At 36.3% G+C, this 23,862-nt stretch overlaps 1 protein-coding gene across 3 annotated transcripts in view; it reads left to right on the forward strand.

Annotated features, from left to right (window-relative positions):
• Window positions 1-23,862, forward strand: part of tbc1d22a (TBC1 domain family, member 22a) — a 308,060-nt gene that overhangs the window by 246,529 nt on the left and 37,669 nt on the right. For all 3 annotated transcript variants that reach the window (XM_056455444.1, XM_056455446.1, XM_056455445.1), the window contains one exon: window positions 16,885-16,980. In XM_056455444.1, the coding sequence (XP_056311419.1) occupies window positions 16,885-16,980 (96 nt within the window). The remainder of the gene's footprint in view (window positions 1-16,884; window positions 16,981-23,862) is intronic.

Here is a 23,862-nt window from a genome sequence, read left to right on the forward strand (position 1 = left end):
CTCAATGAGGTACTGTATTTGAAATTTTATTTAATATGAATGTGAGAAGTATGAATAGATTTCGGACACATTTGTCCACCATTTGTCATTATTACGTGATCTACATGTGTCAGTTGCGTTGCTTCACTGCCATTCATGAATTATTGCGTGTGGCATCATGGGATAGTGTAGCATCCACTGGGTGTATTCGGTCATTTTGGTTCTTTTTTCCTACTGTTTTTTGAACGCTATCAATTCAGGCATACTACTTGACTCAAATGTATTTGATTTCGGATGCAGCCCATAACCTTTCTTCCCCCCTCGAAATGACTTTTCTTCACTTCTGGTCACATGGAATGCCTTTAGGGTGGGACTATTGGTGCATGTCTTGTTTCTACCCTACGTTTGTCTCCATTTTGCTAGCAATGGCGATTATTATTATTTTTATATTTTTATTTTCCAACAATCCAGTCATTGTCATTTGGAATCCAACAATTCCAAATGACAAAAATGCACCGCCCTTCTTTTTTTCTCTCATTTTAGGACCATTTCAATCAACAATATGGAAAAAGGACAATCTTAACTTCCATTTCATGGCAACTTTATATAGGTGCTATTATATTACAATTTTAACTATTCAACTAAATTTAAGAACTGCTTTTTACATTTTTTCAATTAGATGCTAATGGTCTAATCTGATTCAATGATTTATGCTAAGCTAAGCTAAAAGTTCTCCTCTCAGACCTGGAATGGTAAATTCAACTGTTTAACTCTAGGTGACTTGAGAGATAATGTTAAGTAAAAACTTCAAAAGAAAGTAAGGTCAAAAGCTTGTTGCATGCTGTACAGTGACAGTAACACAGCAAATATCACCCTGCAGCCCAAGACGGTTACTCACTGAAGCTAGTGAGGCCAACAGGGGCTGCAGAACTTGCGGTCTGTGTGAGTCCTAATGCATGTATTTGATTTCAGATGCAGCCCATAACCTTACCTCCCCCTCAAAACGACTTTATTCACTTTTGGTGCCATGGAATGCCTTTAGGGCAGGACTATTGGTGCATGTCTTGTTTCTACCCTACGTTTGTCAATTGCGATTTTTTCCAACAATCCCAAACAACAAAACTGCACCGCCATTCTTTTTTTATTCTCATTTTAGGATCATTTCAATCAACAATATGGGAAAAAAGGACAATCTTAACTTCCATTTCATGGTGACTTTAACTCTCTGTCTACTTTTAGCAGGGGCCAAATACATTTCATCCCTCACACTTAAACCTCAGTTGTTGACAGAAATCAGTCACTGATCTGTTCTTGAACACACGTGATCCAAGATCAACACCAGGTCGCGACTTGCCACAAGTTCATGTTTGTTTCTATTCGACGTTCCACTGAAAGATGTACACATCCTCCCAAATTATAGTGGTCTCCCTTTGACATTTGACTGCGCACATGCTCCCAGACGGTGGGCGAAATCTCCCCCCTCCCCTTACTTGACAGCTGGAGTCTCACATCTCTCAGGTAGAGAGAGGTTTAATAAAGTAATAAAGCACAGTAGCAGGGAGCGTGTCACAGCTTGATACCCTCAGACGGTCATCTTCCCCGCTGCTCTGATTAAGGCCGGTAGGTTACACCAATAGACAATCATCACCCTGAACATAACTCAGAGCGACCCACTCCATTTCATCTGCTCGCTCTATCTCTATCTCTCCCTCTCTCTCTCTCTTTTCTTGCTCGGGGCTGAAGGATGGGTAGATATGAATGTTGTGATCTGTTTGGTGTCAGATGCACTCCATCTCAACAGACTTTGCTGGTAAATTTGTAGCGAGTTCTCGTACGCGAGGAACACTTAATATTAGAACTGACTCTCTAATGATTTTGGGGATGGAAGTATAAACTGACTGCGGGCTTTTTTCGCTAACCAATGACTCCAATGCTCATCATCAAACTTCTGGCAAGAGCGCTTGCTGTTTACCATGAGTACTTCAGATCTTGTATTTACATGAGAATGTGTCAGGACGCTATGAGGGTCCGCTTTGAACGACTGCTCCTGTGAGAAGGCTTGTCAAGAGTGGTTTAAATGGGTTTGCTTTCGTAATCTAATTAATTGGGCCTGCTAACAAACCCTGATAACTCATCACTACACCTGCTGCTGACGTTAATGATAGTTTAGTTTGTGAAACTTGTTGTCGAGAAACTTATTAAAGCAATCAGAGCAATTTAAGACTCAAGACTTGAAAAGTCTGTGGTAAGAAACTGTAGATAACCTATAGCAAATGCATATCAATGGCCTGGTAATTGTCCATTGAATTTTTGTCATTTATGCTTTTGTTTACAATGTTATTGTCTGGGCTATTGTCGTACTGAACCACAATTTTTATTTCTGGGTACAGACACATTTTAGCTAGGGTTATGTGGTGTTAAAGTAACACTTTTTATGGAAATATGCTCATTTTACAACTCCCCAATAGGTAAACAGAAAAAGAGTTTAGCCCTTTTCAAATTCATTCAGCTTATCTCTGGGTCACTTTTAGCTTAGCTTAGCATAAATTATTGAATTCAATTAGACCATTAGGATCTTGCTCAAAAAAAAATGGCCAAGGTGTTTTTTTTTTACATGTGTTTTTTTATTTTTCTTTGCTATTTGGGCTGATTAGAACCTAATTAAAATAAAAAGATAAGTATCATCTCTTCGATGTACCTTAAGAGAAAAATTATGTCCATATATGTGCACTCATGGTCCGAATTTATATAAAACACTTTTTCCTGTTTTTTTTTATTTTACTTGCTTTGACTATCAGAGAGTGAAAACTATTTTTTTCCCATTTTGGACAGTTAAAAATAGTGTTTGGGACATTTCATATTCTGCAAAACAGTTGCAGGATGACACTGTATGTCTGTAACAAAATATGAAACATTCAATATTTTAAATAGCCACTTAAGAGCTAAAATGTGCTGTCCATGTATGTGGCCACTTAAGCCCTAGGAGGTTAAAGCTTCACTCTTATGTAGGTACATCATGACAGAAAATGAAAAGTTGCTATGTTCTAGGCTTTGTTGCTAGGCTTTTCGAGTCTAGGAACTATTCTCTCATTCAGGCATTAGGATCAAGGAACTTTGCTAGTGTACTGTGGCAGAAGCAGGTGCAATTATATTACAGTTTTAACTATTCAACTATTTTCAAGAATGCTTTTTAATTTTTCAATTTGAATAAGATGCTAATGGTCTAATCTGATTCAATGGTTTATGCTTAGCTAAGCTAAAAATGCTCCTCCCAGACCTGGAATGGTAAAATTCAACTGTTTAACGCTAGGAGACATGTAATGTGAGTCTATTTCTATAAAACAAGTGAAGTTTATATTTAACTGAGTAGTGTTTGCTTGTTGCTGCTGGAAGCCTGGCAACAGAGACAGCCAATCAAAAATTGAGAAATAGCAGCCGGTGGGAGATTATGGTTGTTTCTTCAGTGATCTTGCATTCTCATGTTCTCGTGTAACATCATCATCAAAAACTTAAGTTCCAAAACTTAAGACCGCAAGAATGGAGGACGCGTGAAAGTTCCCGCATGTGTTCTTGATATCGAGAATGCACCAATACAGACTTGAGAACCGAACTCGCTCGAGAAGTCCCAGAAGTCATTGCGACAGGTTAAAGGATGGGGGAAATGCAGCATTTTATATAAATTTATTATTAAAGTTCGGAGATATAACTTATTTATCTCTGGAGTTTACCTAAATGAGATGGTGAAAGTAAACATTAACATCTTTAAAAAGGCATAAACACAATAAGGTTGTATATTTGTTGAAGTTTGTATTAAAATCTGTATTATTTATATTGTGCAAAGTATATTTGTAAGTGTTTTGTGCATGTTATACATATACTGAAAAGGGAAAAAACAATAAATCGCTGTATGAATGCGGTAATGTTTAAATAATGTTTAGTTATAAATGCGTGAAGGTCATGTGACCATCAGGAAGAACGCAGCATCTCATTTCTCACAGGACGCGTTCTCTGTTCTTGCGGTTTCCCAAGTTCGTTCTTCCGAGGTGACCTGGCAAGACCGGCAAGAACAGGAGTACGTTCTCAGCTTTCTTGAATTGAGAAACAGCCAATATTAAGTAAAAACTTCAAAAGAAAGTAAGGTCAAAAGGTGGTTGTCTGCTTTTTGACCAATCAGTGACAGTAACACAGCAAATATCGCCCTGCAGCCCAAGACCGGTTACTCACTGAAGCTAGGCATTGCTGAGCCTGGTCAGTACCTGGATGAGAGACCACATGGGAAAAGTAGGTTGCTGTTGGAAGTGGTGTTAGTGATGCCAGCTGGGGGTGTTCAACTTGCGGTCTGTGTGAGTCCTAATGCCCCAGTATAGTGAAGGGGACACCATACTGTCAGTGAGTGCTGTCTTTCGAATGAGATGTTACACTGAGGTCCTGTAATTCCATGGCACTTCTCGTAAAGAGTAGCGGTGTAACCCCGGTGTTCTGGGCAAATTTCCACCATCGGCCTTTACCGATCATGCCCTCCTAATTATCCCCATCCACCTAATTGGCTGTATTACCATCTCTCCAATCCACCAATAGCTGGTGTGTGATGAGCACACTGGCGCAGTTGTCCTGTGGCTGCCGTCGCATCATTTAAGTGGATGCTGCACACTGGTGGTGGGGTGGAGAGACTCCCCTGATGATTATGAAGCACTTTGGGTGTATGGCCATACACAATAAATGCGCTATATAAATACACATTACATTACATTTTATTACACAGGGATGTGATTCTTCTGTATAAATACGGATTTCCGTATTTTGCAAGCTCAATGATGAGACCCCTGTAATTTGCGTAATTTCGAAGTTTATCGTTTTTTTTGTTTGTTTTTTTGAGGAGGGGGGGTCTCTGTGAGGTTCATTGTCATCAAAGCAGAAGACCTGATTGATTGTTTGCACCTTTCTTGTTCATCATTGTGCACAAGAAGCAGCATTAACTGCTTCATTTTGGACATCATTCAGGTATAATGATATTGTTTAGTCCCATAATGTGCGTGGAGGACGAAGCCGCTGACAATATGCAAGATTATGAAATTCTGCTACTTTTCATAATGTTAAGTTACTTTGAAACAATCTTGATTGTATTATCTACTATTAAAAAAAATGTGGCAGTAGATACGGTAATGTATAATAAATGGTATTTCTGAAGGTCGTTTTCACAAGGTCAGTTTTTTACAATTTAATCTGTACACAATTTAATTTTGAAATAGGATTTAGTCACAGTAGAAATTATACAATTTAGAAAAACAACTGCATACACTTTGGAAAATGTGGATACAATTTGGACAAACCTAATCAGTGGGTTAAATTATTAATTTTAAAGTATAACTTATATTAGTGTGTAGCTACTAATTGATAACTAGTACATTCTGATAATATCTTCTTTTGTGGTCTATCTATAAATTAAATGCACAATGGTTATTTGATTATAATGTCCCAGCTGTAACCTTACATGTGGTACACAAAAGTGTAAAAATATGGAAACAGGGTTAGAAACGTGGTCTGCGTGTGTTCCCTTTGTCCTCGTTTCAAACTTATCCCACCTGAAGTGTGTCACCAGGTCTTACGTCAGAACGTTCCAGAATGGACCACTGTGTCTATTCCCCCACTGGTCCCATTAATTAAGGCCCATCATCAACTGTTCGCCCCCCGAGGGAGAGACAGACAAAATAATTAAAATGATCAATGAAGAGAAACTACAGCCCATCTAAAGGTGAACCCAGCCTTCACTCCCACATGAAACTAGACCACAGGCTTTGTAAAAACACACACTAATAGCGCATACGCCTACTCAGAGCCCATAGCAGCTTTTGTTTATAAAGCGCTGATTACATATGGACATAAGTAGCACCTTATGCTTTAGCACAAATTATGTTTCGCATCGTAGAGGAATGGTTCACCCAAAAATGTCATTGGTGCTACATTCGCCCTCGTTTCATTCCAAACCTATATATTTTCCTCTGTGGAACACAAATGATATATCTGACTAAACTGTTCTTTTTGAATGCTTATTATGAATGGTTATGGGCAGTTCTTAAAAAAAGTAATAGATTACTACTGGAAAATTGTAATCTGATTACATTACTGAATTTTTCATGTAAAAAGTAATTAGATTACTAATTACTTTACTTTAAAGTTCTTTCATCATTCACTTGTTCCAAACCTGTTATTTTTTTTTTTTGTTTGTTTGTTTTTTTGAACAAATAAGAAGACATTTAGAAGAAAACACTCCAGCGTTTTCATGTGCTCTGTGTTTGTCAGGTAATTAGCCTACCGAAATGTGTATAATCAATACAAAGCATAAAGCTGATCGATCAGTTTTTGACCCGTGACTTGCGGTTTTCAACTGGTGTGCCTGAAAAATGTGAGCACACGCAATATACGCTCCAGATATGTATGTGCAAACACCTTGCGTGTGCAAAAGACGCGATATGTGAACAGCGCTATAAGCAGCTACACTTCTCTTCACATTCAGAAGATACCTTCACCCTCGATCCTGCACAAAAATTCAATTAAGCCTGTTAAAAGCAGTTGAACGTTCTTTAGAGACTGGACATAGTCTGCATTTCACAGCAATATTTTTGTTTTTACACTGAACGAATTCAAAAGTAATGTCTGTATTTCAACTTGAAGAAGCAAACACGCTCGTTAACATCCATCACCATTTCAGCTCGTGTTCTCCAGCAATTTAAAAGCACATGCTTATTAACTGACGTTGCAGTGGAAAACATGATTTATTCATTCATTCATTCATTCATTTTCTTTTCTGCTTAGTCCCTTTGTTAATTCTCGCCACACCGGAATGAACCGCCAACTTATCCAGCACATTTTTTATTTGTTTACATGTTTTACACAGCGGATGCCCTTCAAGCTGCAACCCATCACTGGGAAACACCCATGCAATATTATTCACACACATACACTACGGTCAATTTTAGCTTACCCAGTTCACATGTACCACCTGTCTTTGGATTTGTGGGGGAAACCGGAGCACCCGGAGGAAACCCACGTGAACACAGGGAGAACATGCAAACTCCACACAGAAATGCCAACTGACCCAGCCAAGGCTCGAACCAGCAACCTTCTTGCTGTGAGGCGACTACCTACTGTGCCACCGTGTCGCCCTAAACGTGATTTAAAATGTTATTTGTAAAATGTTATTTGTAACACAATTACATTGACTTTAGTCACTGTAATCAAATTACACAAATTAAAAATTTAATTCGTTGCATTACTACCTTCCCAAAAATATAGTTAGAATACAGTAACGTTACTGTGGAACGCATTACGCCCAACACTGGTTATAGGATTGTGAAACTTTAATTAAAAATAAAATCTTAACCATCATTTTTGGTTAAGTCACTGGAGTGGTATTGTTTCAAAAGGTACACATATGTAACTTTAAAGGTATAGTTCAGCAAAAAATGAAATTTTTGTCAATTTGTTCACCCTTTGATTGTTCCAAACCACTTAGAGTTTCTTTCTTCTGTTTAACACACCAAATTAAGAGATACTGCACAAAGCTTGAAACATCTAACCATTGACTTCCATAGTATTTGTTCCCTACACTGTAAAAAAAAAATGCAGGGTTCCACACAATTCCTTGTCGTCCCAACACAAATTGATTGAGGTAAAAACACAGAACTTAAAATTATGTAGTTATTCCCCAAAAAAGCTTATTATAAAATAAGTAGTTTGAACAACCAGCAAAAATGTTTGAGTGTATAATATTTCTTACCATGGAAGTTGATGGTTAAATAGTATGGTTTCCAGCTTACTGTAAAATATCTTCTTTAGTGTTTAACAAAACCTATAAAGGTTTAGAGTCACTTGACTGTGTATATAGTGTGTAAATAGTCAGTAAATGTACATCTTTGGTTGAACTGTCTCTTTAAGGTTCCAATATGGACCCTACACTGTTAAAACTTTTTTTTTAAATGCTTGGTTCCACACAATCGATTTGTGTTGGGACAACATGAAGGAATTAAGTTTACTTATTAGTTTTTACAAAAAAAAGTGGTTTAAACATAAAATATTAAGGTTGTCCCCAGAAAAAAAAAACTGTTGAATTGTGTTGTTTCAGCTCATTTTAAATAAGTAGTTTGAACAAACAACAAATGTAGTTAGAAGAAACAGCAAAAAAATTATAATATTTCACTATTGTCTTCTTTTATTTAAAAATAAAAGCTGAATAGTGCTTAAATAAATAAAACAAATAAATAAAAGTGAGATAAATGCTTAAACATAAGTCAATGACATTTTAAAACGAACTGCAATAAAATTAAGTATTGAAATTACTAAAACTGGAAAAAAAACAAGTTACTAAAATACTGCTAACAATGCTAAAATGGAGCAGAAGAGAAAGATTTTCAGTGTTTAATTGCTTAAATGCGATTGCATGAAGACTTTAGCATCATTAGAACAAGTATTAGGTCCCTTTTACATTTTGAGAGGACTCTACCGTTACAAAATGCATTAAAGAAAGTCAAACATGTAAATCTGCATCTAAACACTAATTCGCCCATGTCTCTGTATTTATATAAACATCAGTTTCCGGAGATTAAGTCTTTTAACAAAAGCAAATTAGTGGTGCGTGTTATTACCAGCGACTGCGACAACACTTCCTTTTCTAAACAAGCGGAAGAAAGCCAGAGCTCTTGCATTAAAGATGCGGAAGTTCATCTCCACACAGCTGAGCATATGCAGATGCCCTTGCAGCCCGGCCTTGTCTATTGAGTGTCTAATTAAGTGCATTTCACGCTTGTGTGGTCACTTTGACGAGGAGGTGACTGAGAATGACTGCAGGGTAATTGGACTGGATGTAACGTGTGGAGTCTCGAAACCGCTTCCTGCCACCTTTGCCGTATACCACGCTGTTTGTGTGCGAGGGTTTAACACACAGTACAGTTGGGAAGATTTCCATTGCCCGCGTTTACCCTTGAAGGGGAGACCTGTCCTTCCTGTTTATTGCTGGAAGAAACGCATCCATTGATTTTCATTAGGACCCTCTGTCCGTGTCTGGCATCGCAGATCATCTTTTTCTCCTCTGCCTGTGGTGCTCATTGCATCTCCAGCTGGAGCCGTTACGCCACGTGGGCTCCTCAGGTGGCATCTCACGTAGTAAGGCTTCTGGTTTGCAGCAAGAATCACACAAGTAATGGAGGACGTTGTTTGACTGATATGCACAGCGACCGATTGGAGTTGTTGTGTTTTTAGAGGTATGGATTTCCAAATTGGGGAGACTTCTACCTACAATATTTTTATGTGATAATTGAAGGGTTATTTCATAAAAAAAAAAAAAAAAAAAATGAACATTGTTATTAATGGTCCCGTGAAGTGTGCCTTTTTTATTCGATGTTTGATTTAATCTCAACTTAAAAACCCAAAACAGGGTGGGACATAGTGTAGTTTCTCCCCTTTTAAAAAAACAGCCAATAGCATTTCATTTTGATCACCGCTCTACCCAGTAAGAGAAGTTGAGCTCAGTAGCATCAAATGTAAAGTGTCTTAAGGGGGTGGGACACGTCAGATGCTAGAGAGCATTTGATTGGTCATGATTTGATGAGGCTACAGGTAAAACTGTTAATCCATTTATTTTACCATTAAGATTTACATGTTTATATCAGTTCTTCTACACGCGAATGTTCACTCGATATCTTAAAAACAAACAATACTGATATTATGATCTAAAAACCTTTATTTTTATTTCATGGGATCTTTAATTACTAACCCTCATGTTGTTTAAAACCACCTATGACTTTATACGTCTTCGGAACACAAGTTAAGATATTTTAGGTGAAATCTGAGTGCTCCCTGATCTGCCATAGACGGCAAGGTTCCTGACTCTATAATAACTATAATAACTAAAATAACTATAAACATCATCGAAACAAATAGTATGCTTTTGTTAGTTAAATCACAATAAGATCAAGCCATGAAAATACTTTTGTGCATGCATAAAACAAAATTAAGGACTTTAATCAACAGCTTTTCCTTCTCAGTGTCAGTATAGGGTGCATATTCATGTTTTGTGCTTGGTCGTACTTCTGACTTAATACCGCAGGTGAGCATCTAGGGGGCATGTGGAGCTGCACAATATGCTGACACTGAAAAGAAGAAACGAATGAATAAAGTTGTTATTTTAGTTTTATGCATGCACAAAAGTGTTGCCGTAACAAAAAAAATAAAGACTTTAATCAACAGTTTATTCTCTTCAGTGTCAGTATAGGGCGCACATTCACGTTTTGCGCTTGGTCGCATCTTTGATGTATTACCACAGGATAGGAAGTTGTGCGCAGGCATCCAGGAGTGTAAATACATCAGTGTACAATGCTTTTGAACTTGCACAATATACTGACACTGAGGAGAAGAAACTATTGAATAGAGTCGGTATTTTTGTTTTATCTCATAGCTTCTCTTTTAATCTTGTAGCAAACAAAAATAATGATTTTAATCAACAGTTTATTCTCTTCAGTGTCAGTATAGGGCGCACATTCGCGTTTTGCACTTGGTCACATCTCTGCTGTATTACCGCAGTAGAAGAAGATGTGCGCGGGCATCCTGGGGGTATACATCAGTGTACAGTGCTTGTGAACCTGCACAATATACTGACAGTGAGGAGAAGAAACTATTGAATAAAGTCATTAGTTTTGTTTTATTTGCGCACAAAAGTTATCTCATAGCTTCTCTTTTGTTCTCGTAGCAAACAAAAATAATCACTTTAATCAACAGTTTATTCTCTTCAGTGTCAGTATAGGGCGCATATTACATGTCGCACTTGGTGTACCTATTACATCTTACCATAATAGATGAAGTCGCACTGTGGCATCCAAGTGGTATACGTCAGTGTACAGTCCTTGTGAACCTGTGCAATATATTGACACTGAGGAGAAGAAACTATTGAATAAAGCTGTTATTTTGATTTGTTATGCGCACAAAAGTACTCTCATAGCTTGATAATACTCTGATTGAACCAGAGAAGGCATATACTGTAGTCTGTTTTAAGTATGAGTGTTTTTGTATTTTCCGGACTTCTGAGTCTTGAACCTTGTTGTCTATAAAGGATAAGGGAAATGTTAATTTGTATTGTGAATACAAATGAAGGTCACAGGGGTTTGGAAGCAATTAATAACTGAATTTTCATTTTGGATGAACTAAAACTTTTTAATTGCTTTATCTTTTTTACATTTTAAGTACATTGCATTATTATTTTAAAGCTTGTATATTGAGCGGAAAACCTCAGTGCTTGTGTGCTTTTGTGTTCTCCATCTCACTTACAGGGAGTTCAGCCCAGTGAGGGAGGTTTTTTTAATCCGTATAACTGGCCAGCATTTAGTGTAGCCTGCATCAAGCTGGCACAGAAATAAAAAGCTTTGTTTTTGGTTATTTTACTGGCCATGTGGGACAATTGCAGCTAAAAAAAAAAGGCTCATAGCAATTTAAAAGGGATTTTTAAGTCCCTGTTATTAAGAACAAAATGCAGCATATGATTGGCAACAACATATTCTATCAATATCTTAATGTACTGTATAGACTGGCCTTACAAAATGTATAGTAACACTGACTTGATTATGCATGTATAGGATGTATAATGCATGGTGCTAGACAGGTACGTGGCATTGTAAGAGTTGGCATTGTACTGTATAACGTTATACAGTAATGCCAAGCTGACTAGTTCTCTTGTTCGTCGTCATCTTCAGTTGTAATCAATCTGGGACAAGTAGTTCCTGTCAGATGTATCTAATCTCGGAGCTTATGCTACACATTCATATTATATCGCATACATTAGTCGCGCATAATGAGCTTTGTTCGCCAACTGAAGTCAGTGATTGGAATTTATAGTTTAATAAATTGTAATATTTATGTTACAAGGATCTGGGGGAGGTCAATCCATCCTCTCTCTGGTCCCCGGGACTCCTTGTTGTGGAAATTCCAAATTGACCCAAAACAAACTATTTAAATTGCCTAGGATTGGCAATGAAAATTTGGAAATGTGCTTAACTGGCGTACTAAGAGCCATGAAAATTGCTAAAACATATTGATCCACCTTATAAAACATGTTTTAAAAACCTGGCGAAATTATGGGTTATTTTGACCTTGATTTAGTGTCTAATTCGTATTCATTTGTATGATCTTATTCATATTTTAGTACAATTTGCAATCTTATGAATTAGCTACTTTTCTGATGATATGAAAATAGTTTGAGATTGGGCTATATACACTAATGATGGCTTGAGGGTGAGTGAATTATGATGTATGGTTTATTTTTATAGGTAAACTGTTCGTTACGACTTTGATATGGCATTTTTTGTTGACTAACTTATTCATTTTTAGTTATTCTTATTTAAAAAGGTTGATTGAATACACTTTTAATCCTCAAAACTATATCTGTTGTGCCTGTAACTACATCATTTTATCTAAGATGAAATCTGTGTTGTTCAATAGCACATATACCAGCATCCCACATGTGATTGTTGCATGGCTTTTGTTTTCAGGACTGATTTGATCCTCATGCTTCGGCTGTGTCCCTTTCCTAATACGTTCATATTCAAATAGAGAATGAATTGGTTCGCCAAGGTTATCACAGTAAAAGCTGTCTGAAAAGGAATATGTGCACTTCGTGTCCCATTCTGCAGAACAAGGCCTTGTTAAAGGGTTACTATTATTATACCCAGTAGGCCTTCACAGAGCGGCTCATCTTGTTTCAGGTTGCCCTTTAATTTGATTGTTTTATTTCAGCACCGTCAGAAAATGTGTCAAGAAAGCTAAATGAGGAGATTTAATAAGTGGTGAGAAAAATAAAAATGAGAAACATAAAAGGTCAAACTAAATAGAGATATATTATTTTTTCCTTTCGCCTTTTGTCTCTTAATAATGAAAATTGTTGTAATTGTCATATTTATTCATATACACCGGTTTTCTGTTGCTAAAGCCATTTTGTAGGACTTGTTTCAACAGATATCCAGTCAAAGTGTATTTCACCAAAAAACATATGTATATACAGTTGAAGTCAGAATTATTAAACCCCTGAATTATTAACCCCCCTGTTTATTTTTTCCCCAATTTCTGTTTAACAGAGGGAAGATTTTTTTCAACACATTTCTGAACATAATAGTTTTAATAACTCATTTCTAATAACTGTTTTATTTTATCTTTGCCATGATGACAATAGATAATATTTTACAAGATATTTTTCAAGACACTTCTATACAGCTTAAAGTTTAAAGGCTTAACTAGGTTAACTAGGCAGGTTAGGGTAATTAGGCAAGTCTTTGTATAATGATGGTTTATTCTGTAGACTATTGGAAAAAAATAGTTTAGATGGGCTAATAATTTTGACCTTAAAATTGTTTTTAAAAAAAACTTAAAACTGCTTTTATTCTAGCCAAAATAAAATAAATATTTTTCTCCAGAAGAAAAAATATTATCAGACATTCTGTAAAAAATCTCTTGCTCTGTTAATCATTTGGGAAATATTTAAAAAAGAAAAAAAAAATGCAAAGAGGGTTTAATAATTCGGATTTCAACTGTATATTGAACTATTCTCTGTGAATTCTGCCATTCTTATAACACTTCTTTGTATTAAATAGCCTCTGGTATGACTGGATAACTTCTGTGTGTTTGCGTAGTTATGGGTTGGTTAGTTTCTAACTATCTGAGGAGCATTAGAAAGAAAAAAAGGTGCACAAACACCTTTAAAAATACCTTAAAAAACCTCTAGTCATCTTAAATGACTGGGCTCAAAATGAACCATTTTGCTTGGTAGCACTGGTGTACTTTAAAAGTTTAGGAGCACCAGCCAAAAATTAGTCACACCTACCAATTATGAGCACCGTTACTACAAGTTTTATATTAACAGATGAACTACATTTGAAATCAACACTAATCAAAACTAACAAACAAACAAAACAATATCTGCATGCACACACCGGCCCTGCTCGCACTGCTTGATGTGAATGAAACTTAGTTAGTGATAATAACTGTGCTGTTCTCATGGGTGGTGTCTGATATTGCATAGATGTTATTGACATATAGCTTATTATTTGCATACTTCATTTTTTCATGAGCTGCAATATTAGTTTGATCTGAGTGAATGCAAGCCTTTTTGCGATAGTGTATGCGGCGTAACATTTTATACATAGCTGCCACCTGCACAGCTGACAACATCCTGACAAATAAATGAAGGATTAAACAAAACCTCTCGCGCTTAAAATGTGTAGATTTGGCAAACGTTGTTACCTGCAAACTCTGCCACACTTGTCAGTGCTTTACATGTTCGCGATTGTAGCTCTTGACTGTTGACTGTCAAACTATTCCTGAGTGCTGCGTTTGGCGTTTCAGATGCAAAGATGCATTCTGCGTGAATGTCTCCTAAATATGTGCATGCGGTGAACATTTTGCAGTGAAACAAGTTGCATTGCAACAATTTTATGCACTCGCACGAATGATCCCAAATATATTTTGAGGTCACACAGATAAATTTCGGGTGGCCAAAACTTTTGCAATTTCGAGCCCTGTATGGGTATCAAAATATCTATCAGATGTGTTTTTTGTTGCTGAATCTACTACACTCTAATTAAAGCACATACAGGGGTTTATTTATTTATTTTCTAAGTGAAAGTAAATAGATACATCAGTCTTGTTTAATTTGATATACACATAAAATTACATAAAACATTTTCAGATTAAGCATGGTTTCCATCCAATTAGTCAAAGCGATCAATATCATTACTTCCTGATAAAATGGTGCCAAATATCAAAAAGAAAATGGAGGTGATTCTGGAGGTAATAATACTGAACCACTTTGATGACAGACTTAGGCTGAGGGATTCTAGATTGGCCAAAACAACGTTTTACGATGACAGCCCTTTTCCTCTTTCCATTTTCGTAATCACATTATCTGACAAAATCACATGTCTGCGCTAGTGATGTAATGGTTAGTGCGTCGACACATGCACTCCGGTGCTCACGGCGACCCGAGTTCGATTCCCGCCTCGCGATCCTATGCCGATCCTTCCCCTCTCTCTCCTCCCATGCATGCTTTCCTGTCAATAATCTCTACTTTCGTATCCAATAAAGGTGAAAACCCTGAAAAAATTTAATGAAATAACAAATAAAATAAATAAATTAATAATTAATTAATTAAAAATCACATGACTGTTTTGATGCACATTGTAATTTTTTTTTAATGGATGTATTTCTATAGTAGTTTATGTGCTTTTTTTGATCCTACACAGTTGTACGCGTAATTTTTTGAATGCGCATTTTCAAAATTTATGTGCAAGTTAGGTGGATGAAAACATGGTTACTATGATCAGTAGCGCTGCACGATATTGGAAAAATCTGATAATGCCATATTTTTTTTTCAGCGATAAATATTGCAATTTTAATACAGTTTCAAAAGATAGCAGTTCAAGGGATGGGACAGCCGTTTTTAAGGTGTACCACAGTTTGAAAAAGTCAAGGTTTTAAAACCGCCAAAATTTTCCGCTATACCATTCCTACGGTATATGTACTTTTTTTTTTTTTTACATTTTCTTTTCAGTTTTTTGGGACAGCAGTATCTCCAGCAGAAAAGATATCCAAGATGCTGTTTTAAAATTTTTAAATTGTAATAAATCTGTGTTTTGATATGTTTTGAAACCTAATGAAGACAGCAGAAGCCAATGATTTATTTGAATTTAGTCTGACATGTTTACTGTTTCAAAATATTTTAAATGTTTCTCAAAAGAAAATTAATCTTTTTTTACCCATACATTTAAAAAGAACATATTTTTAGAGCAGAAATCACAATACTGTAAAACTGTGATATTTTTATCCTAGGTTATCATACTATCAGAATCTTATACCAGCCAATACCTGAATAGCACTAATTTTCTGGGGAGTATAATGGCCCGTTTCCACTGAGTGGTACATGTGGTTTGGTTAGGTACACTTTTATGGCTGTTTCCACTGTCAAAGGGTACCTAAAATGAACCGTACCGTACCACTTACCGTACCTAGACAAGAAACAACACAGCAGAAACACATATGATAGAACAAACAATGTCTGTGCACTGCAATCAACCGTGGTTGACCCTGGATGTGCAAACCTTCCTGGCCATAACCGGCACTTGACGGCATGGTGAGAAACGAAAAGATTTTTTAGCATGTTTCTGAAATAATGGCTGCAGGAGGATTCCAGCGGACAGCCAATCAGTGCAGCCTAAAATGCAAGAAGCTGTGTAGCAACTACCGTAAAATAAGAGACCATAAACAGTGCTCAGGTACAGATATTGAATAATCACAATGCAAAAAAATGCTTTTCTTGCTTTGCTTTGTCTCATTTTTAGTCCAAATATCTAAATAAATATCTTGTAAATATGTTGTTTTGTTTTAAAATTCGGATGAAATAAGGCAAAATTAAGAGGTTAATAATAAGTTAAATAATCTTGTTTTCTAAAATGTAGATATTTGGACTACAAACGAAGACAAAAATTTTGAGAAAGAAAAACATTTTGTTGTTGTTGTTGCATATCGTATGAATACAGTGATTAAAAACTATTCTATAGCTTCTTGTCAACTGTAATCCAGATTTAACACTGCATATTTTTGTGATGTGTCTAATGCGTATGCGCACATTCCAAAATATATAGATGCTAAAACATTATATTGTTCAGACAAAAATTCTACAACAAATGAGTAATTTAGTAACTAATTAAAATAAAAATGGACAATAAAAAAATGAAGGCCAAATCAGAATGCTAATAAAACATTATTTATTAACCAAGCTGGGTGATCATATGTTAACGAGGCCACGATTGTGATGTCATAAATTGAAATGTCAGAATGCAAATTGGTATGACCCGGTCATCTTTGTGTTCGCAGGCGGAACCTGAAGGTTTCTCTCACTTCCACTTGTATGTATGTGCTGCCTTCTTGGTGCGATGGAGGAAAGAGATACTAGAGGAGAAAGATTTCCAGGTAAGATGGTTTTTTGTGTGGTCCCGGAGCCTCAGTGTGTGTCGTCCTTGCGTGAGCCCCCTCCTCCCTCATTAACTGGCAGGGTCGAGGGGTCAGTGCGCCTGCATTAGTGTGATGACAACAGCAGCTGCTGTAAGGTGACATTGCGCCATCCCTTTGAGACTCTTCTATTTCCTGTCCCTTTTCTCACACCCTCATTCAGTCGTTCCGTGCAATTCAGAGGTAAAGGGTTTAGGCATGGTGGCTTGGAGAGGGCAGATGTGCCACAAGTACACCATGCCCATGCTTATATAATCAGAACTCCCATATGACGCAATCTCACAGCAATTTGTAACTTTTTGATTTATTGGCTATTTTTTGTTATTTGTACGATTTTATTCATACGTTTTAGTACGATATGTTAATCCTCCAATGAGGGGTGGGTTTAGGGGTGGGGTTTGAATGGAAAAAAGCATACGTTTTCATAAAACGTGATCCATACTTAATCCATACTTGGAGTGAAATCCATACTTAATGCCACACATAAATCAATTTCCAGATATAAAGCCAAACGAAATATGAAATTCATAGACATTAGCCACTTTCTGACAATATACAACAGTTCTTTCTGGTTTTCGAATCTGATTGGCTGATAGCCATGTGATATTTTGCAATATCAGAACTCGTACAGCCTCCTCACCCTTGTGTATTACTCCGCCCACAAAGAGTGACAGTAGATCAACAAACTCACTACAGTTTGACAAACATTGCAGCTGTTGGACAGCATAATGTACTTTTGAGGCTTTTTTAGGCAAGAACGTAGTTGTTTAGATTGCATCTATGCAGTTTATTTATAAGGATAGTGCCTTTTTTAAATTTATAATTTCAGAGATTTAGCACGTTGGCATCCATCAGCCTGTTATTGAGCAGAGCAAAGAGGGTTGACGTTGTCTATTCACAAGATGGTGACCGAGACTGCATATTAAGCCCTTAGAGGACAAAAGGTCGGCTTATTTTCAAACTACAGCTGATCAAAACATAAAATTAACAAGTGACATTCTAAGTCGATCTGTCTCTCTCTTTTATGTCACAGTGCTGTATTTATACCATACATAATTGTAGTGTATTGAGTGTGAGATGGGACTCATATCAGGAATGTATGTATTTTGTGTTGACCACTCTTTGTATACCCCTGAGTTACTTTTTGGTTGGTTTTTGGTTTGGTTTTTGGTTTGTTTCTAATGAGTCTCCTGTTTTTGCTACTGCAAACTAATTCAGTAACCTGAAAGAAAGAAGAAATGTGTTAGTGTTTCTCCTTATTGCAGACACAACAGTAATCTGGTAGTGATTGCGTTGCTTTGACTTTTTCATGGTTAATTAGTGTGATCTCCCGATTGCAACAGAGAAATATTGGGAAATGTCTCTAGACTGATAGCATTTCATGCTGTTCAGCCTTATAATCTTAAAATGTGAGCAAAATCACCTGTTTTGTCATCACTTTAGACATTACGCTAGAGAATCATTCAAATAATAGCTCTAAAATGACGTTGGTGAATTAGTAACGGCTTCTGCTGTTCTGACGTCAGCTGCAGATTTAAAGCAGGGTGTCCGCGGAGCCTTAAAGTATCAAAAGTTGATAAATCAAAGTAGAGAAATTTAAGGCCCTTAAAAAGTATTAAAAGTCTTAAATGCTATTTTGCAAGATATTACATTTTATATAATTTGTGTTTATGCAATGTATGGTTGTATGCTAAAGTTTGCCTGAATTAAATCTGCGAATATCAGGATGCTGTGTAGTTTATGAAATCAATGAAATCCTACTAGATTTGACATCATGCTGCTTTGTTTACTGCAGAAACCAAGGCAACACCATTATTTCTGCAGTTCTATAGGTGCCAACCTGCTGAATCAGTTAGATGTAATAGATTTTTATTCGGTATATGAATAATGTTTTAGTTTTGGATTAATTTCTTACATTAATACTTCATAAATATACTGTACGCTAAAATTTTGTCAATGTTTCCGGTTAAAAAGTGGTTATAAGGTCTTAAAATATATGGAAAGAGTCTTAAAAAAGGTATTAAAAGGTGTTGAATTTTACTCTCTGATTCCTGTATATACTTTGTAAAGGAATGATGGAAAGAAATTTCGTCATACAGAAGGATTTTAAGATTCTCTGTGTTAGATTTTCTATTTTATATACACGATTATGCCGTCGAACTGTTAAAGAAATGCAATATCACAGTCGTAGCAGTTAGATATGGCTGTATATTGTCACTGATGGGATATATATATATATATATATATATATATATATATATATATATATATATATATATATATATATATATATATATATATATATATATATATATATATATATGTAAATGAATTTACGTATGAAATATTATTATATAATAATATGATTACGATCCAAAATAAAAGTTTTTTGACATAATATATGTATGTGTACTGTGTATATTTATTATGCGTATAAAATACACATGCGTGTATAAATTTGAGAAAATGTTTATTTATATTTAGATATATAATATATAATGCACAAACAAAACATGTCAAAACAAACTTGGATTAATCAAATTTTAGATTTGATTAAACATGATTAATCTTTTAACAGCACTAATCTATTTGGGGTTGGAGAAAAAAAGTGCATCAATGCATTCTTCCTCTAATGATTCTGAATTGGTTCTCAAAAGTTCAGATAGGATTCAGTATTAAATTTATATTGCCATGATATGAGCCAGCGCATGCCTGAGAAGAACACATGTCGACAGGTGCATATATGAATGCTGCTGAATTTGCTTCATTTTAAACAAAGACGGACAAACATAATGAGTTTGAAGATATGATGTGCCACTTATTGTTGGCTTTGAGACTTCATGTTGTCATCAATGTGCCGCTGTGATTCTCATCTGGCATGTGAGCAAAGAATGTGGACATGGTGGCATTAATGTGATGAATGGACACTGATTACGATAGAATCATGTGTTGCCATTGCTACAAGATAAGTGGAAGCTTGTAGCGTGTGTCCTGCAGTTGCGGCCTGTGAATGAAAATGAACTAACTTACTGCACAGTGTTGCAACCAAGGAAGCATTGACAAGTTCTGTGATTTAAAGTAATTACAAAATAATTTCAACATATCAATTTTACATGAACATTTTTGCTCTGAAGATATTTCTTTGCTAAAAGTAGGTTAATCAAGAAAAAAATTAATGCTCTTTGTTCTAGAATAAGATTTTTTTGCTCTTCTTAATAGCTTTAAAATGGTGTTTTAATGTTTACTTTAAGAGCGTTCATCCAGAATAAACCATTGAAACTCCTATTCTGGTTCAAATTGATGGTTGAAAAAATGTTTTTGCACAGCAGAAGATATAGGGAAAAATGAAATGGTTTACAATAATTTTGGAATCAAACCATGACTCTTATAATTGGAACTGGAATGTAAAGAAAAGATTCCCATCCCGAATATACAGTATAACATGCTACCATGTAAACCAGTATGAAGGGCCAAAAAAATTGTTGTTTCCCAAGCACCAAATGTGAGTAAATCTTATCACTGGCATGTATGTATTCAATTTTTATGAATTACAACGCAATGTTTTGAGAACGTCAGTCAGTTTTTTAGAGATTCTGTCTGGATCATGAACTCTGTCCGCCCCTACCTTTACTTTCCCCAGCTGTGGATTCACTAGATAATATATACATGCTTTGCATCTGATATAACTATAAGTGTATGAAGCTGTCTATATAAGATTATTTCAAAGGATGGTAATGTCCCAGGACATTGTGGACAGATCTTAATAGAAAAAAAGTACACCGGCTTCTTGTGGTTTTCCTGCATCAGGACAAGGTTTTCAATGTGTGGTATGCATCTGCCTGGGGTTCACATTGGATGATATGATAATATCAAGCAATAGAGAGATTTTCTATGAAGCACAACAGTAAATACACTCACCGGCCAATTTATTAGGTACCACTATCCAACTGCTTGTTAACGCCAGTTTCTCAGCCGATCACGTGGCAGCAACTCAATGCATTTAGGCATGTAGACATGGTCAAGACTATCTGCTGCAATTTGAACCGAGCACAAGAATGGAGAAGAAAGGTGATTTAAGTCCCTTTGAACATGGCAATGTTGTTGGTGCCAGACGCACTTCTCTGAATATTGCAGAAACTGCTGATCTACTGGGATTTTCACACACAACCATCTCTAGGGTTTACAGAGAACTGTCTGAAAGAGAAAATATGCAGAGAGCGGCATTTCTCTGCGCAAATGCCTTGTGGATGCCAGAGTTCAGAGGAGAATGGCCAGACTGGTTTGAGCTGATAGAAAGGCAACAGTGACTCAAATAACCACTTGTTACAACCGAGGTATGCAGAAGAGCATCTCTGAATGCACAGCATGTCGAACCCTGAGGTGGATAGGCTACAGCAGCAGAAGACCGCATCGGGTGCCACTCCTGTCAGCTAAGAACAGGAAAATAAGGGGCCGATCACACCGAATGCGCTTTTTGTGTTGAGAGGCACTTTTAAAATTATTTACTGACGGCCACAAGTGTTTTGCGCCCTGCACGCCTTGGGCTTAACAGCCTACTGTGTCTCGCAGTTGAAAAAAGGACAACTCTGAGCAGAAAAAGTGCATTACGTCAGTCACATCTCTTTCATTCTCCAATCAAATAAAAGAAGAGGCAGAGTTTCTATTGAGGCGACAGCAGTGTTTGTGTTGTTAAGATGACTACAGAGACTTTTAAAGATGAAGGAGGGACCAGTGGTCTCTGTTTTGAGTTATCCAGGGCTGTATGACTTTACAAATCTTGAATATCACAATATTAATATTACAATTATAACAATATCAACAGCAACACTCGCACAATATGCAGCTGATTCAGTCATTGCCTAGTGAAGTAAAAATCACTTCACTAGGCAGTGTGGTGCGCCTTGCGTTTTTGGAACGTAAAAACATGTTTGTGTGAACGGCCCCTAGGGCTACAATTCGCACAGGCTCACCAAAATTGGACAATAGAAGATTTGAAAAACGTTGCCTAGTCTAAAGAGTCTCGATTTCTGCTGCGACATTCTGTTGATGGGGTCAAAATTTGCCATCAACAACATGAAAGCATGGATCCATATTGCCTTGTATCAACGGGTCAGGGTGGTGGTGGTAGTTTAATGGTGTGGGGAGTATTTTCTCGGCACACTTTGGGCCCAATAATACCAATTGATCATCGTGTCCACGCCACAGCCTACCTGAGTATTGTTGCTGACTATGTCCATCCCTTCATGACGAGTGTGCCCATCTTCTGATGGCTACTTCTAGCAGGATAACGTGCCATGTCATAAAGCGCCAATCATCTCACACTGGTTTCTTGAACATGACAGTGAGTTTACTGTACTCAATGTGTGGTGCTATCATGTCAATATGGACCAAAATCTTTGAGGAATATTTCCGGTATATTGTTAAAGATTATTTAAACAATTATTTAAGAATATTTAAGAATATTTAAACAATTATTTATGTTTTGTTTTTCAGTATCCTCCTGCATTTCTTAATCTGTCTAATATTACATCGGAATTATATTGTAATGAAAATAAAATAGGTTTGAACTGAATTTTCAAAGCAAAATATGTATTAGTACATGAAAATATTATCCCCCTCCTCCTTTTAAGTCTGCCTTCTTTTAAGCTTACATCCCTGTGGAGTGAATAGACTGCTCAAATGTGTGTATGTATGTGTGTGTGTTGTTGAATATGCAGCGAGTCAGTGGTGTGTATCAGCAGTGTGTTGTGGGGCGGTTGATTTATTGTGTTTACAGTGCCCAGTGATTCAGAATTATCCCCTGCACCAGCTCTGCAGCACACGGCTGATGTTTGGCATTCAGACAACAGCCCCGGGCCTCCGTCTTCACCCGCCTGTGCCATGTGTCAGCAAAGAGATTATTTCTCCTATTCTCTCTCCTTATCCTTTTGTTTCGCTCTATATTCTTTTCTCCTTTTTTGACTGGGTTGTTTTCACATACATGACCGCTGCTAGGCGATAGCCTGTCGTGCCCTGCAAGACTGTCCTGACATAGATCAGTTAGAGGTACAGCAGTGTTATGGGAGATTTGTGGTCTACCTTAACCTATTATTTGTCCACCTCCAGTGCAATCTGCTCACTTCAAACTGCCCTAGACAAATAGTTCTCATAGGCTCTTCCTTTTTTTTCGTTCAAGCTAGTTTTTCTGTGGACCTTAAAATGTTTGACTCCCTGTCTTTGTTTTTACTTTTTAAAAATGTAGTAAGGTAAATTATGTCTACATAGTTTAGTGACAGTTGTAACAAAAAAAAATAGCATTGTTATTATCTTGAAGAATTTGAAACACTGGAACTGGAACACATTGATGTTAGCATATTGCTAAGCTAAAATAGCATATTGCTAAGCTACATATATATACATTAAACATGGCTGAATAGCAAAATACTACGTAAAATTTGATAAAACAACACCTATTTAATGATTTGACAATATTATTTAAATATTATATTATAATATATATTATATTTAAATAATATTTGTAATATGATCAAAACATTTCAATGTTTTTCATTTTTAATGCTTCAAAAAATATATGAATGAATTATTTGCTAATGCTAATATTACTAAATGTTTCTTAGTGGCTATTGGTTACCCTTTTTATCGCAGTTTTTCTAGAACTTATGAATCTTGTACTATAAAATTTTCAATTCAATTTTGTTTGTTTTTTTGTTGCTTGTGATAAAACAAAGATTAACTTTCAAATTCTGTGATTTTAATCACAATATTTCAAATGAGGCTTGACAGAATGAAGCAGCTGCCAGAGCTCTTTAGCTACCTTGAAAAAATGACTCTAGAAAGGAGTGT

This window comes from Danio aesculapii, chromosome 4, assembly GCF_903798145.1.
Source record: "Danio aesculapii chromosome 4, fDanAes4.1, whole genome shotgun sequence".
Lineage (NCBI taxonomy): Eukaryota > Metazoa > Chordata > Actinopteri > Cypriniformes > Danionidae > Danio > Danio aesculapii.